At 36.8% G+C, this 14395-nt stretch overlaps 1 protein-coding gene across 1 annotated transcript; it reads left to right on the plus strand.

The window, feature by feature from the left end:
* Window positions 1-511: 511 nt before the first annotated feature.
* LOC103582978 (dnaJ homolog subfamily C member 13-like) lies at window positions 512-11803 on the plus strand (the record flags this gene model as incomplete). Its single annotated transcript, XM_008564417.1, has 4 exons — window positions 512-714; window positions 1775-1859; window positions 11045-11199; window positions 11722-11803. Coding segments are annotated over 4 exons (525 nt in total), but the record flags the coding sequence as incomplete, so codon positions are not given.
* Between the last annotated feature and the right edge of the window lie 2592 nt (window positions 11804-14395).

Raw genomic sequence — 14395 nt, forward strand, 5'->3', positions numbered from 1 at the left:
CTGCTCTTATATAATTTGGTCTTTTTACATTCTGCCTACTATTTTTACTCTTTCCAGTGTTCCTTATGCTCTGCAGGTTGACCAACTCAGTTTTTTTTCTTGCATTTAGCCAAATTTAGGTCCTGAAAAGCCTGTCAACAGAAACTTTTCTTTCTTTTTTCTTTTTCCTTTTTGTCTTTTTTCATGACCGGTAACGGGATCGCAACCCTCAGTGTCGCGCCCGTACCGCAACCGGCAACGGGATCGCAACCCTCGGTGTCGCGCCCGCACTGCGCTCAACCAGTGAGCGTACCAGTCTCTATATGGGATCCGAACCCTCGGAGGGAGCGCCGCCACGCTCCCAAGCGTCGCACTCTACCGAGTGCACCACTGAGCCTGCCCCAGAAACTTTTATTTTAAGTGAACTTGCATATTTGTTTAATAATTTAGTATATATTTACTATAAAGTAAAAAATTTTGCCACTGTTTTCTATTTGTCTGTTTGTAATAATGATGCCTTTCATCCATTAAGATGCAAGAATTGTGGACCAAAGGAATGCTAAATGCTAAAACTAGATGCTGGGCTCAAGGCATGGATGGATGGCGACCACTTCAGGCAATACCCCAGCTTAAGTGGTGTCTGTTGGCCAGTGGACAGGCTGTACTGAATGAAACTGACCTTGCTACCCTTATATTGAACATGTTGATCACAATGTGTGGATATTTTCCAAGCAGGTAAAATGTAATTGAACATTTCTGTGGTTAACAGGGGACTCTAAAATATTTTCTCCCTGTTTGTATGGATGCTTCCTCAATAACTGTCATGGGATTACTCTGGTGATTAAAAAAGACTTGGTATTTGTGGTATTGGCAGAATGCTGCTTTGACCTTTGGAACTTTTTGAAACAGATACAAAGAATCAATTTGCAAATGATATTGGTAAAATAGGTAAAAAGCATCTTTCTGAGAGGTTTCAAATAATAATAAAACTGAGACTTACTAACTGCACTCCAGGATAGTAACAGTTGTAATATTTATGTGAATTAGATATGAATGTTTTCAAATAAGAATACTGCAATCTCTGGAGTGTCAGCTCTTGATCTGTCAGGTTAGCCACTCCTGGTATAGAAGGTGAGTCTAGGCCCACATCTTTCACCACTTGTCTAGTGAAGTTGATAATTTGTTCTCCAGTGACAATCATAATTATAATCCTTGCATGGAACTTTTCAATCTTTATAAAATATTTGCATACGTATCATTTTGTTTTATTACTATATAGAAAATGTCTTGTGATGGAGATTATTGAGAAACTATCATATGTTTTATAACACTTGAGGTTTTCATGGTTCTATTTCTTTTTAAAAATCAGACTAGACTCAAAACAGTTAGTATTTAGAGATAACGTAGCATGAAAATTAGGCTATATTTGGAAAGTACTGAGTGTAGTTAAGGTTTAAATTTATGTGACAGAGTTTGATATGCCCTTTGGGGGGAATATCCACTGATAGTGTGTTGGACAACACCAAGTTTAATCAATTAAATAATAAATAAGAGTCTTTGGCTCTTCTAGGGTACTGTTTTTCAAGGAAATCTTATGGAAGGAAATGAAGTCATATTAAGCAGCCAAATAGATTTAAACCAAAATACCTAATCATGTTCCCAGCTGTATGAGAGCTTAGTCTTCATTAACAAAAAAGTAAGGTAACCTGCTTCATGCCTAGTAGAATGTCATATGCTCTGAACATACAAATTTTAATAATTATATTAAATGTTGACCTTAGAAAATATTTTCTAGGGATCAAGATAATGCCATCATTCGGCCTTTACCCAGAGTGAAAAGACTGCTATCAGACAGCACTTGCCTTCCCCATATTATTCAGGTGAGTTACTTTTATGTTGCCTAACTAGGAACAATAATTCAAAAATCATTTTCTCTTATTCACTTTTATTATGAGTCCCAGACTTTGTTTTATTGCACTCTATTCCATTTACAAAAGGCCTGAACCCTGAATTAATGTATTTAACTTTTAATTGAGTTGATATTCTGAATATATCGTGGAAGATTGTGTATTCAGGAACCTAAACAAGTGAAGTCTCCAGATTCCAGAATTATTCTGAAAGGGTTTTGTTTATTATCCATTCTTATAATAACAAAGGTGATTTACTCTAGTTTGTCTTGCAAGTTGATGTTGTTTGGACTACTGGGAAGCCCACCAGAAGGCCACAGATGGAGACATGGTGGTTTACATCTTTTTTTTTTTTTTGTCTTTTTCCGTGTCCGGCAACGGATCACAACCCTCAGTGTCACCCCCGTACCAGACCGGGACCAGCAACGGGATCGCAACCCTCGGTGTTGCTCCCGCGCCTCGCTCAGCCAGTGAGCGGGAACCGGTCTGTATGTGGGATCCGAACCCTCGGTGGGAGCGCCGCCGCACTTCCCAAGCGGCGCACTATCGCAGTGCGCCACCGGGCCGGCCCCGGTGGTTTACATCTTAACAAATAATCACAGCAGTCTCACTTAGCTTATGCCTTAGATTTTGACTATTCTCAGTTAGATGTCTTCATGGACAGCAACTGATTTAAAGCATTGCATTGGAATTATGTCAGATATCTAAAGTATCTTTTTTTTTTTTTTGGTGTGTGTTAGTCTGCTCTTTTGGAATTAAGCTATCTAAACTCCAGATTAGCAATAAACCCAAATAAGTCAGGTCCAAGCAATTTAAGGTAAATGTTTCCTGTCTGTTGATGTTCTCTTGTCAAGTCTAATTTTTTTGACATTAACAACACATGGCTTGACTTTAAGATCTGTGCCAGTAACTTGTGCCATTTGTACCTATCAGCTGTACATTAGTGTGGAAGGGAGAGTAGAGTTACTCATTTTATATATTTTTACATTCACGTATTCACCTAAGTGCCTATGTAAGTCACTGATAATGAAAAAGACTTCTGAATATTTGTATAATACCTTTTCAACTTTTTTTTAAAGGATACCCACAGTTTAAAATTTGTATGCTTTTCTGTTGTGGACATTTTTGTTCAGACCCTTAACGGAAAGAGTACTGTAATTACTGTTTCTTCTAAACCACTACCACCCTACCCCAGAGGACCATGTGTCTATATGTGAGATGCTGCAAAAGAGGAATTTATCTTCATGATGGACCCTCTCAACATGTAGATAAAATATTGTGCCCCCAAAATCAACCTCTCTGAAACTCTTTTCCAAGACTTAATGAAACTGAAAGGAAAAAGTAAATGCAAATGGCATTAGATTTCAGGCCAGAAAGGATAATTTAAAAACTTTTAGGAGATGTAGGCAGCATAAAGTGAAGCTTGCAAGGTGGGAAGTGGGGATGTCCTATTTTAATTAACTCCAAAATTTTAATAATATTTGAACAAAGTGATTCAAGAATTTTATTGATAAATCTAGCTTCTGGGGCCGGCCCGGTGGCGCACTGCACTAGTGCGCCGCTTGGGAAGCGCGGAGGCGCTCCCGCCGAGGGTTCGGATCCCACATACAGACCGGTTCCTGCTCACTGGCTGAGCGAGGCGCGGGGGCAACGCCGAGAGTTGCGATCCCGTTGCCGGTCCTGGTCCGGTACGGGGGCGACACTGAGGGTTGCGATCCGTTGCCGGACACGGAAAAAGACAAAAAAAAAAAACATAAATCTAGCTTCTTTTAGTAGTATGTGCCTCATATTTCTTATACTGAGTTCAGAAATATTTTTAGAAGTTGATTTGTTTTTCTCATAATTTTCTGTATTCTGGGAGACCTTAATCTTGATAAAGCACAGATAACTAGCTATAGTAGTTTTCAGGAACATTATCTCCATTGGTTGGAAAGGAATTTCTGTACTTTATTCAGCTTTAAGAGTAATTATCAGCTTTACCATCTTATACAGCTTCAGAAATTTTAGAGTGATCTAATCAGTGAGTGAACATCCTACGTTTTCTGGTATAATGACATTTTGAAATCCTCTGGCTTTTTGCCTGCTAGTTCCTGTAGTGTCAAGTCTTGAATTATAGCTGCTGTTAAAGCTAGAGAAAATTCTGTGTGACTGCATTTTTCCTTTCTGAAATACGCCGTAGTGTGAGACACTTAATCTAAATACCTTGTTGAACAGATAAGAAACCCAAACACAGAGAATTTAACTTATTTACTTAAAAGACATACAGCTGTCTGGTGTTATGTCTAAATCTAGAACTTTGACCTCTTAATCTTAGTCCTTACTCTATTTTTAATTTTTAAAAAATTTTATTTGTTTTTAATTGAAACATATTTGACTACATATCTGTGGGGTACAACATTGAATAGCAACACCTGTGTGTAATATGTGATGCTCAAATCAGGATAATTACTATATTATCATTACACAATGTAATCATTTTTTGTGGACCTTTACCAATTTCTTGCTTACCAACCCACCCCCTGACCCACCCACCTTTGGTGGCCTCAGTTCTGTTCTCTCCTTTTGAAAGTTCAATGAATTGTTGTGATGGTTGTATCTTTCTTTATTTTTTTAGCTTCCACTTATGAGTGAGGACGTGTGGTATTTCTCTTTCTGTGCCTGGCTTATTTCACTTAACATAATTTTCTCTGAGTTCATCCATGTTGCTGCAAATGGCAGAGTTTCATTCCTTTTTATGGCAGAGTAGTGTTCCACTGTGTATATATACCACGTTTTCCTTATCCAGTCATCTGATGATGGACATTTAGGTAGGTTCCAACTCTTAGCTATTGTAAATACAACTGCAGTTAACGTGGGAGTGCAGGTGTCCCTTTGGCATGATAATTTTCATTCCTTTGGATATACACTCAGTAGCGAGGTTGCTGGGTCATATGGCAGGTCTATCTGTAGTGGTTTGAGGAGCCTCCGTACTGTTTTCCATACTTGCTGGACTACTTTATATTCCCACCAGTGGTGTAAGAGGGTTCTTCTTTGTGCACCTCCTTGTCTTTTTGATAATGGTCAGGCTAACTGCAGTGAGATGATATTTCATTGTGGTTTTGATTTGTGTTTCCCTGATGCTAAGTGATGTTGAGCATTTTTTCATGTGTTTCTGCCATTTGTATGTCTTCTTTCGAGAAATGCCTATTCAGCTCCTTTGCCCATTTTTTAATTGTTGTTTTTATTTTTGTTTTTGTTTTTACTGTTAAGTTGCTTGAATTCCATATATATTCTGGATGTTAATCCCTTGTCAGATGCATATTTTGCAAATATTTTCTCCCATTCTGTAGGTTGTCTTTCTGCTCTGTTTCTTTTGCTATACAGAAGCTTTTTAGTTTGCTGTAATCCCATTTGTTTATTTTTTTCATTTGTTGCTTGTGCTGTGTGTGAGTAACATAAAGTCTTTGCCCAATCCTGCTTCATGAAGTGCTTCCCCTTTGTTTTCTTTTAGTAGTTTTATACTTTCAGGTCTTAGAAAGTCTTAAATCCATTTAGAGTTGAGTTTGCTATATGGCGAGAGGTACAGGTCTAGTTTCATTCTTCTACATGTGGATGTCCAGTTTTCCCAGCACCACTTATTGAAGAGGCAGTCCTTTCCCCAGTGTATATGCTCCTGTTGCCCTTGCCAAAGATCAATTGGCTGTAAATATGTGGGTTGATTTCTGTGTTTTGTATTCTGCTCCATTGTGCAAAATGTCTGTTTTAATGCCAGTACCATGGTGTTTTGGTTACCACAGCTTTGTAGTATAATGTGACGTCAGGTAGTATTATGCCTCTGGCTTTATTTTCTTCTTGCTTAGGAATGCTTTGGCTCTTCGGAGTCTTTTTGTTGTCCCGTACGAATGTTAGGATTGTTTTTTGTTTCTGTTAAGAATGTCATCAGAATTTTGGTAGGGACTGCATTGAATATATAGATCACTTTGGGTAGTATGGACATTTTCACAATATTATTTCTTCCAGTCCAGTAGCATGGAATGTCTTTCCAAATTTTTGTGTTCCTCTTTAAATTTTTTTTTTTTCTGAAACGTTCTTTGGTAGTGACTTTAGTGACAACAAGTTATCACATTGTGAAACAGCGGAGCAGAGAGAGCAGAGACTAACCTCATTCACTCTCCTTTTTGTCCTCTGAATTTCTCAGCAGTAATTTGTAGTTATTATCATAGAGCCCTTTCACCTTGGTTAAATTGATTCCTAGGTATTTTCTTTTTTTGGTGACTATTGTAAATGGGCTTGCTTTCTTGATTTCTTTTTCTCCTAATTTGTTACTGGAGTATAAAGACACTACTGATTTTTGCATGTTGATTTTATATCCTGCAGCTTTACTAGAATTATTTATCAGCTCTAAGCGTTTTTGGGTAGAGTCTTTAGGTTTTTCTGTATATAGGATTATGTCATCTGCAGGCAGCAACAGTTTGACTTCTTTTCTGATCTGAATGTCCTTTCTTTCTTTCTCTTTCCTGATTGTTCTGGCTAGTACTTCTAATACTACGTTAAATAGGAATGGTGAGGGAGGGTATCCTTGTCTTGTTCGTGTTCTTAAGGGAAAGGCTTTTGGCTTTGCCTGATTCAGGGTGATATTGGCAGTGGGTGTGTTGTACATGGCTTTTGTGTTGAGATAATTTCTTTCTATACCTAATTTGCTGAGAAACTTTATCACGAAGACATGTTGAATTTTGTCAAGTGCTTTTTCTGCATCTAATGAGATAATTATATGGTTTTTGTGCTTGATTTTGTTGATGTGGTGTTTTGTTTTTTGACTTACATAGGTTGAACCATCCTTGCATCCCTAGGATAAATCCCACTTGATTGTGGTGTATAATTTTTTGCTGTGTTGTCATGTTGTGGTTGCTAATATTTTGTTGAGGATTGTTGAGTCTCTGTTCATCAGAGATAATGACCTGTACTTTTCTTTTTTTGTTGTATATTTTTCTGGTTTTGGTATCAGGATGATGTTGGTCTCATAGAATGAGTTTGGGAGAATGGACTCTGTTTCAAGTTTATATAATAGGTTATAGAGAATTGGTATTAACTCCTCTTTAAAGTTGTGGTAGATTTCAGCAGTAAAGCCACCTGCTCCTGGGCTTTTTTTTGTTGGGAGACTGCTGATTACTGCTTCAATCTAGTTGCTTGTTATTGGTCTGTTCAGGTTTTCTATTTGTTCTTTGTTAAGTCTTGGTAGTCTGTATGTGTCCAGTGATTTATCCATTTACTCCAGGTTTTCAAATTTGTTGGCATATCGTTGTTTATAATAGTCTCTAATGGTTCTTTGTATTTCTGATATTGGTTGTAATGTCTTCTTTTTCTTCTGTGGTATTGGTTGTAATGTCTTCTTTTTCATTTCTGATTTTTGTTATTTGGTCTTCTCTCTCCCTTTTTAATTTAGCCTAGCTAATCATTTGTCTGTTTTGTTTATCTTCTAAATAAACCATCTGTTTGTTTCACTGGTCTTTTGTATTTATTCCTTGGTTCTTTATTTCATTTAGTTCTGCTCTGATCTTAATTATTTCTTTCTGTCTACTACTTCCGGGATTGGATTATTCTTGTTTTTCTAGGTCTTTGTGTTGAAGTGTTAGATTGTTTACTTGAAATCTTTCTATTCTTTTGATGTAAGTATTAATTGCAATAAACTTCCTTCTTAGTGCTGCTTTTGCAGTATCCCACCAGTTTTGGTATGATGTGTCTTTATTTTCATTAGTTTCAAGAAATTTTTTGATTTCTTGTTTAATTTCTTCTTGGACCCATAGGTCATTCAGGAGCCTATTTTTTAATTTCCATGTATTTGTTATAGTTTCTGTCGTTTCACTTTTATTGATTTCCAGCTTTAATCTGTTGTGGTCTGAGAAAATACTTGAAATGATTCTGATTTATTAAAATTTGCTGAGACTTGATTTGTGACCTAACATGTGGGCTATACTGGAGAATGTTCCATGTGCTGATGAGAAGAATGTATATTCTGTAGTTGTTGGATGAAATGTTCTGTAGATATCTGCCAGGTCCAGTTGGTCTAAGGTGAAGTTTAAATCAATCCCATTCTTTTGTTGCTTGGATAATCTGTCCAGTATTGTGAGAGAGGGTTCCTCAAGTCCCCTACAAGTGTCTTACTGGGGGCTAGCTCTTTCTTTAGGCTTAGTACTGTTTGCTATATATATTTGGGAGCTCCAGTGTTGGGTACATATATATTTATGATTCTTATATCTACTTGCTATATAGATCCCTTTATCATTATATAATGGCCTTCTTTGTCTCTTTTTATAGTTTTTGGTTTAAAGTCTATTTGATCCAATATAATAGTTACTCCTGCTCTTTTTTTTTTTAATTTATTTTTTATTTTTTTATTTTTTATTTTTTTGTGACCGGTAAGTGGATCACAACCCTCGGCCCGGTGTCAGCCGCAGCGCACTCAGCCAGTGAGCGCACCGGCCATCCTTATATAGGATCCGAACCCGCGGCGGGAGCACTGCTGCGCTCCCAAGCGCTGCACTCACCCGAGTGCGCCACGGGGCCGGCCCTACTCCTGCTCATTTTTGATTTCCATTTGCATGTTATATATTTTTCCATCCCTTCACTATTAGTTTGTGTATGTCTTTATAGGTGAGGTGAATCTCTTGGAGACAGCATATAGTTGGGTCTAGCTTTTTCCAGTCAGTAAGTCTGTATATTTTGAGTGGGGAGTCTAATCTATTTACATTTAGGTTTGTTATTGAAAGGTATTGTCTCACTCCTGGCATTTTACCAATTTTCCTTTGGAAATTTTAAATATCTTTTTTTCTTCCCTTTTTATTGTTTGTCTTTGATGTTTGTTGGTTTTTGAGGTGGTAAGATATAGTGTCTTTCTCTTCTTTGTTTGCATTTTTGTTCTACTAGTGGGTTTTGTTCTTTCTTGTGTAGTTGTGATAGTGATTATTGTTTTCCAGATTCCAGATGCAGGACTCCCTTGAGGATTTCTTGCAGTTCTTGTTATGTGATGGTAAATTCCTGCAGTTTTTGTTTGTCTGGGAAATACATAATTTCTCCTTCATTTCTGAAGGATAACCTTATTGGGTATAGTATTCTTGGCTGGCAGTTTTTTCTTTTAGTATTTTGAATATATCATCCCATTCCCTTCTGGCCTGTAGACTTTCTGTTGAGGAGTCTCTTGTTAGTCTGGTGGGGACTCCCTCATAGGTGACTTGATGATTTTCTCTTGCTTTTTTTTTTTAACATTCTCACTCTGTCTTTGAGCGTTGCCAGTTTCACTGTAATGTATCTTAGAGAGGATCTTTTTGGATTGAATCTATTTGGATATCTTTGAGCCTCCTGGGTCTGAAGATCCAGTTGTCTCTCTATCTGTGTAAAACTTTCTGTTACTTCATTGAATAGGTCTTCGATGCCTTTTCCTTTCTTCGCCCCTTCTGTAACATTTGTGATTTGGATGTTTGTGAGCTTAAGGTTGTCTGTTAGCTCTCTTAGGTTTTCTTCATTTTTTAAAATTCTTTCCCTTTTTTTGTTCACCTGAGTTACTTTGTGAAGACTCTTCAAGATGAGATATTCTTTTCTGCTTGCTCTAACCTGCTTCTTAAACTGTCCATTTTGTTTTTTATTTCCTTGAATGAATCCTTCATTTGCAGGAGTTCTGCTATATTCTTTTTTTAATGTGGTAATCTCTGTGTAAATATCCTCCTTCATATTCTGGAAATTTTTCTCCTTTCATTATGCTGTCTCATTGAGTCTTCTCATATCTCATTGAGTTTCCTTAAAATTATTGCTCAGAATTCCTTTTCAGTCATTTCAAGGGTTTCCTGCTCTATGGGGTCTGGTACTTGAGAATTACTTTTTTCTTTGGTGGTGTGATTTCCCCCCCATTTCTAGTATCTCTACATTGATGTCTGATCATCTGGTAGAGCAGTTGCTTCTTTTATTACTCTGGTGTTGGCCTTGAGGAGAGAGACTTCTTTTTCTGGTCTCTGCTGGTGAGTTTCCTTATGTCAGTGCTGTTGAGTGGGCAGTGGGCCACCTGCACAGTGGCTGTGGCTGCTACTGTGGCAGCGAACTGCCCTTATGGTGACAGTGGCTGTGGTGATTGCTGTTGTGGACCACCTGTGCAGAAACAGTGTTTCTGGCATGCTCCTGCGTTCTGCCAAGTGGTGGGACTTGCCTATGGTTCCTAAGTCCCTGGGTGTGTTCCTGCCTCCTGCTGTTTGGTGGGTTTTCCCATAGCTCCTGCCTAGTTCCCCGGGTGTACTTGCCTTTTGCTGGGTGGTGGGGGCTGCCTGTGGCTCCTGCCTAAGTCCTCAGGTGTGCTTCTGCCTTCTGCCAGGTGGTGGAGGTTCTATTGTCTTTTTTTTTTTTTTACTGGTAGCATTTGACCCAAAATTGGGGATTCTTTGGAAGTAAGTGTGTATAGAAAATTGCAGTGCCACCTTTATTAAGCTTCATAGATAAAATTATAAAAGTTTGTTTATCAAATATTTATTTGTTGCAATTCTGTATGGTTTTTTATTAGTTAATATTTATTATAGTAGTCCCAGATATTCCCTTTAGTGTTTTTAGCTCAATTTCTAGAGGCCACACCTTTCTGTACTTTCTGGTAGTAGAAGTACTGTCTGATATTTATGGTACTTGTTTACCCTCTTGTCTTTTACCTACACTTCTGGATTTACTTTTTAGTGCTGTTTCAGTGATAGTTGTTTTCTGTTCTGCTCCTTGAATTCTCAAGTAGCCTTTAAGGGATTCTTCATATCAGCTGAACTGAACTGAAACTAACCCAAAATGTAGCAAAACATAGTGCACGCGTGCGTGCGTGTGCGTGCGTGTGTGTGTGTGTGTGTGTGTGATTAGTAGAGGTGTCCATTTAGGAAGATTCTTGAAGAAAATTAGCTTCAGGCACATTTGAACTTTTTCTGAATAAGTTTTGATCACTTCTCAATTGATATTTTACTGTCTCTGCAGTGAATGTTGTAGAATGAATCCTTTTTCAAATCTGTTGAGTCTGGTAGACAAATTTACTGAATCCCATGGATTTTTATTTTATCACTTACATGGAAAAGTGCAACTTCAGCATGTGAAATACACAAACTTAAAATGAGTGATGTTATTACAAGTTTTTTACAACAAAGTAACCAAAATTTTATTTTTTTCAGCTACTACTGACCTTTGACCCAATCCTTGTTGAGAAGGTTGCTATTTTGTTATACCATATCATGCAAGATAACCCACAGTTACCTCGTCTTTATCTGAGTGGAGTATTTTTCTTTATTATGATGTACACAGGTTCCAATGTGCTTCCTGTTGCTCGGTAAGAACTTTAAGGGTAATTTATATGAAGTTATTACTTGAATTATATGTGGATAGATTTAATTAATTGAAATTTTTGTGAATACATCATTGCTTTTATTAAATTTTTCATTATAAAAGCTGTTTACATATCTAAAAATTTGGAAAGTAGAAGAATAGGGAGAAAAATTACTCAGAATTGCACCACTTGACCACATGTAATGTAAGAATTTTATTATTGAGTATTTTAACATATGCATTTAATGTAACTATTTGTATTGTATGTGCAGTTTTACATTCTGCTTTTTTCTTAAAATTGAATAATTATTCATATTATTATATAGCTTTAATATAACCATACTTTAAAAATTCCTGTAGCTCATGTAAGTTCTTGCTTAATCAGAAATTAAGTAACTTGGGAATGGGTTTACGAATTGCCTTTGTGGCTTTTATTTATCTGTAAAAGATCTAGTTTTCAGGAAACTAAGGTTACTAAAACTAACTCAACTGTTATATCTGACAGGTAATTTATTTTTCTTTCTAGGTTTTTGAAATACTCACATACCAAACAGGCTTTCAAGTCAGAGGAGGTAAGAGAGATTAATGTTTTGAATACTCAACACTGGGTAAGCTATCTTGGCACTATAAAGTTTCCTGAATTATGTATGTTTACTAGCTTATAAGTGCTTAGGGCAGGTATTGTTTTATTCACATTTTTATATTTGTGATATTTTGCTCATAGGAAGTCTAAGTCAATTTTTTTTTTTTTTTTTTTTTTTTTTTTTTTTTTTTTTTTGGCCATTTCAATAATATGAACCCTTGACCTTGGTGTTATCAGCACCACACTCTAATCAAATGAACTAATTGGCCAGCCTGTGAGCCAGTATTTTTTAAATGAATGTAAATGTTGCCCATTAGACTTAATTTTGAAATTGCAGCTATGATTATAAATGGCACGTTTGTGAGAATATAAGTTGTTTTCTTTGTCTAAGATGTAGATTAGTGATTTTCATAAATTATTCATTATGTACCTGAGTCTCATATAGTCAGGTAAGATTTGGTAGGACTAAAGTCTTTTTGTTCAGATTCCAGGGTGGCAGTAGTTCTAGGTTTCTTTTTTGAAACTATTCAATTTTTCATGTGCACTTGAGTATTCTTGCCATTTTACTGAAGGAGGAAAACTAGGAATCGAAAAAAAAAAAAAATGAAACTTACCCAGGTAGCTTTGACAACCTGAAACTTTATACCTACATTTTATAAAGAGGTATTTATTATCAAAACAAAACTGAAGGCTGTTTCAGAATTTGTTAGGCTTTTCATGGAGCATTAAATTTTTTGGATTCTATCAAGAGCAGAATAATAAACCAAAACTAGACCACTGTTTAGGAGACTAACCAAGGAATGTTGCACCAATTTGACAATAGTAGACTAAACCATGCTTAACAGCAGCCAGTGAAGCCCTAGAAAGTAACCCATTTATCTAATAAAGTGATGGCCATGGCAGCATAATTTCCACAGCTTTATACGAATAGAGAATGAGGATATAAAAAAAAGTAAAAAGGAAATTGTGTTTAATGATACTTCCCTAATGTAGTATTAGATATTTTAGGCATTCTTTTTTCAAACTTTATAATATTAGAAGTGATATGTGTCATCTTTCGAATAATCACTAACAGTATTTATAGCAGAATTCTGAATGAAGAAATTACCAAATAATAGTTTTCTAAAGAACAGAACGCACAGTTCTTCACCAAAAAGTTAGTGAATTTATTCAAAAGATAGTGAATTTATTACTTTTATTAGCAAAAAGCCTGAAAATATTTATCTTCTCATTTGTCTTTTCTTTTCTTTTTTTTTTTTTTTTTTTTTTTTTTTTTTTTTTTCCGTTTCCGTTTTTGTTGGCAAGGTTCTGTAAACTATTGGATTAATTTTTACTATACCCTAGAATGTAATTTTTTTTTTTTTTTCTTTTTATCTTGTCCTTAGGAAAGGGACTGAATCCATCGGATGTTATTGGCAGGTCTCATTCTTCTTGTGGCTTGGTGAGAAGACCCAGGCCATGAAGTCTGACAGATAGACTATGGTCCAAGTAGTAGCGCCACCACTTAGGGGCAGTGTAGCTTTGGGCAGGTTTTCTTANATCTTTTCTTTGGTCAGCCCCTAAACACCTCAAAAACCCTCCCCACCCCCAAACAGTATTATACTCTCCACCCTACAGACACTGACTCCAGAGTAATGGACACAGACAATTTCACTTTCAAGACTTATTTCTCAAGTCACACAATTAATACACTTCCTTCCTATTTTATGGGCCCCAAACTAACAGCATCAGGCATAGGAGGCAAAATTGTAATAAAACCCACCTGTCCGTGTCCTTCCTAATTCGGCTGACCTCTTTGAGATTAGAGACTCACAGGGATGTGCTGCTCCCACTTGCACCCAAATGGAGGTTCGTCTTACAACCTTCCTTTTATTATCCGGATTCAGTGTGGAGTGACCTGCTTTGGCTTCTGTTAGTGAAGCCTCAGCTTAATTTGTTCACATATAGGAAAGAGGAATTTTGTTTAGAAATTTTTAATGTCAGGGGCCGGCCCGGTGGCGCACTGGATAGTGCGCCGCTTGGGAAGCGCGGTGGCGCTCCCGTCCGAGGGTTCGGATCCCACATACAGACCGGCTCCCGCTCACTGGCTGAGCGAGGCGCGGGAGCAACACCGAGGCTTGCGATCCCGTTGCCGGTCCCCGGTCCGGTACGGGGGCAACACTGAGGGTTGCGATCCGTTGCCGGACACGGAAAAAAAAAGACAAAAGACAGAAATTTTTACTGTCAGCACATAGATTGTATAGCAATATTTTAAAGACTTTTTATGACCAGATTTTTTAAAGAATTTTAGATTTTCCGGATGTGTAAAGGCAACAGATAATGAAATAAAAGAATCGATCACAATGGTAAACTTTTAAACATTTATCATTCATTGGCTCAGGAAATAGCAATACCCTCTAATTCAAGCATCTTAAAGGATACTTGAAGCATCTTAAAAAATACTATGTAAAAATAACACTTTCAAGGATTAACTTGCAGTGAAAGAAAGCATGACATATTTTTCAGTATTACTCATTTTCTTACACTCAAGTTTCCATATTGGATAGTGGTTAAAGATGATTAATAATTTAACATCATTTCAGAATAATCCTTTAAAGTCAGTTTTAAGAGGTATCAG

Source organism: Galeopterus variegatus, unplaced genomic scaffold (assembly GCF_000696425.1).
Source record: "Galeopterus variegatus unplaced genomic scaffold, G_variegatus-3.0.2 Scaffold18799, whole genome shotgun sequence".
In the NCBI taxonomy this organism is placed as follows: Eukaryota; Metazoa; Chordata; class Mammalia; order Dermoptera; family Cynocephalidae; genus Galeopterus; species Galeopterus variegatus.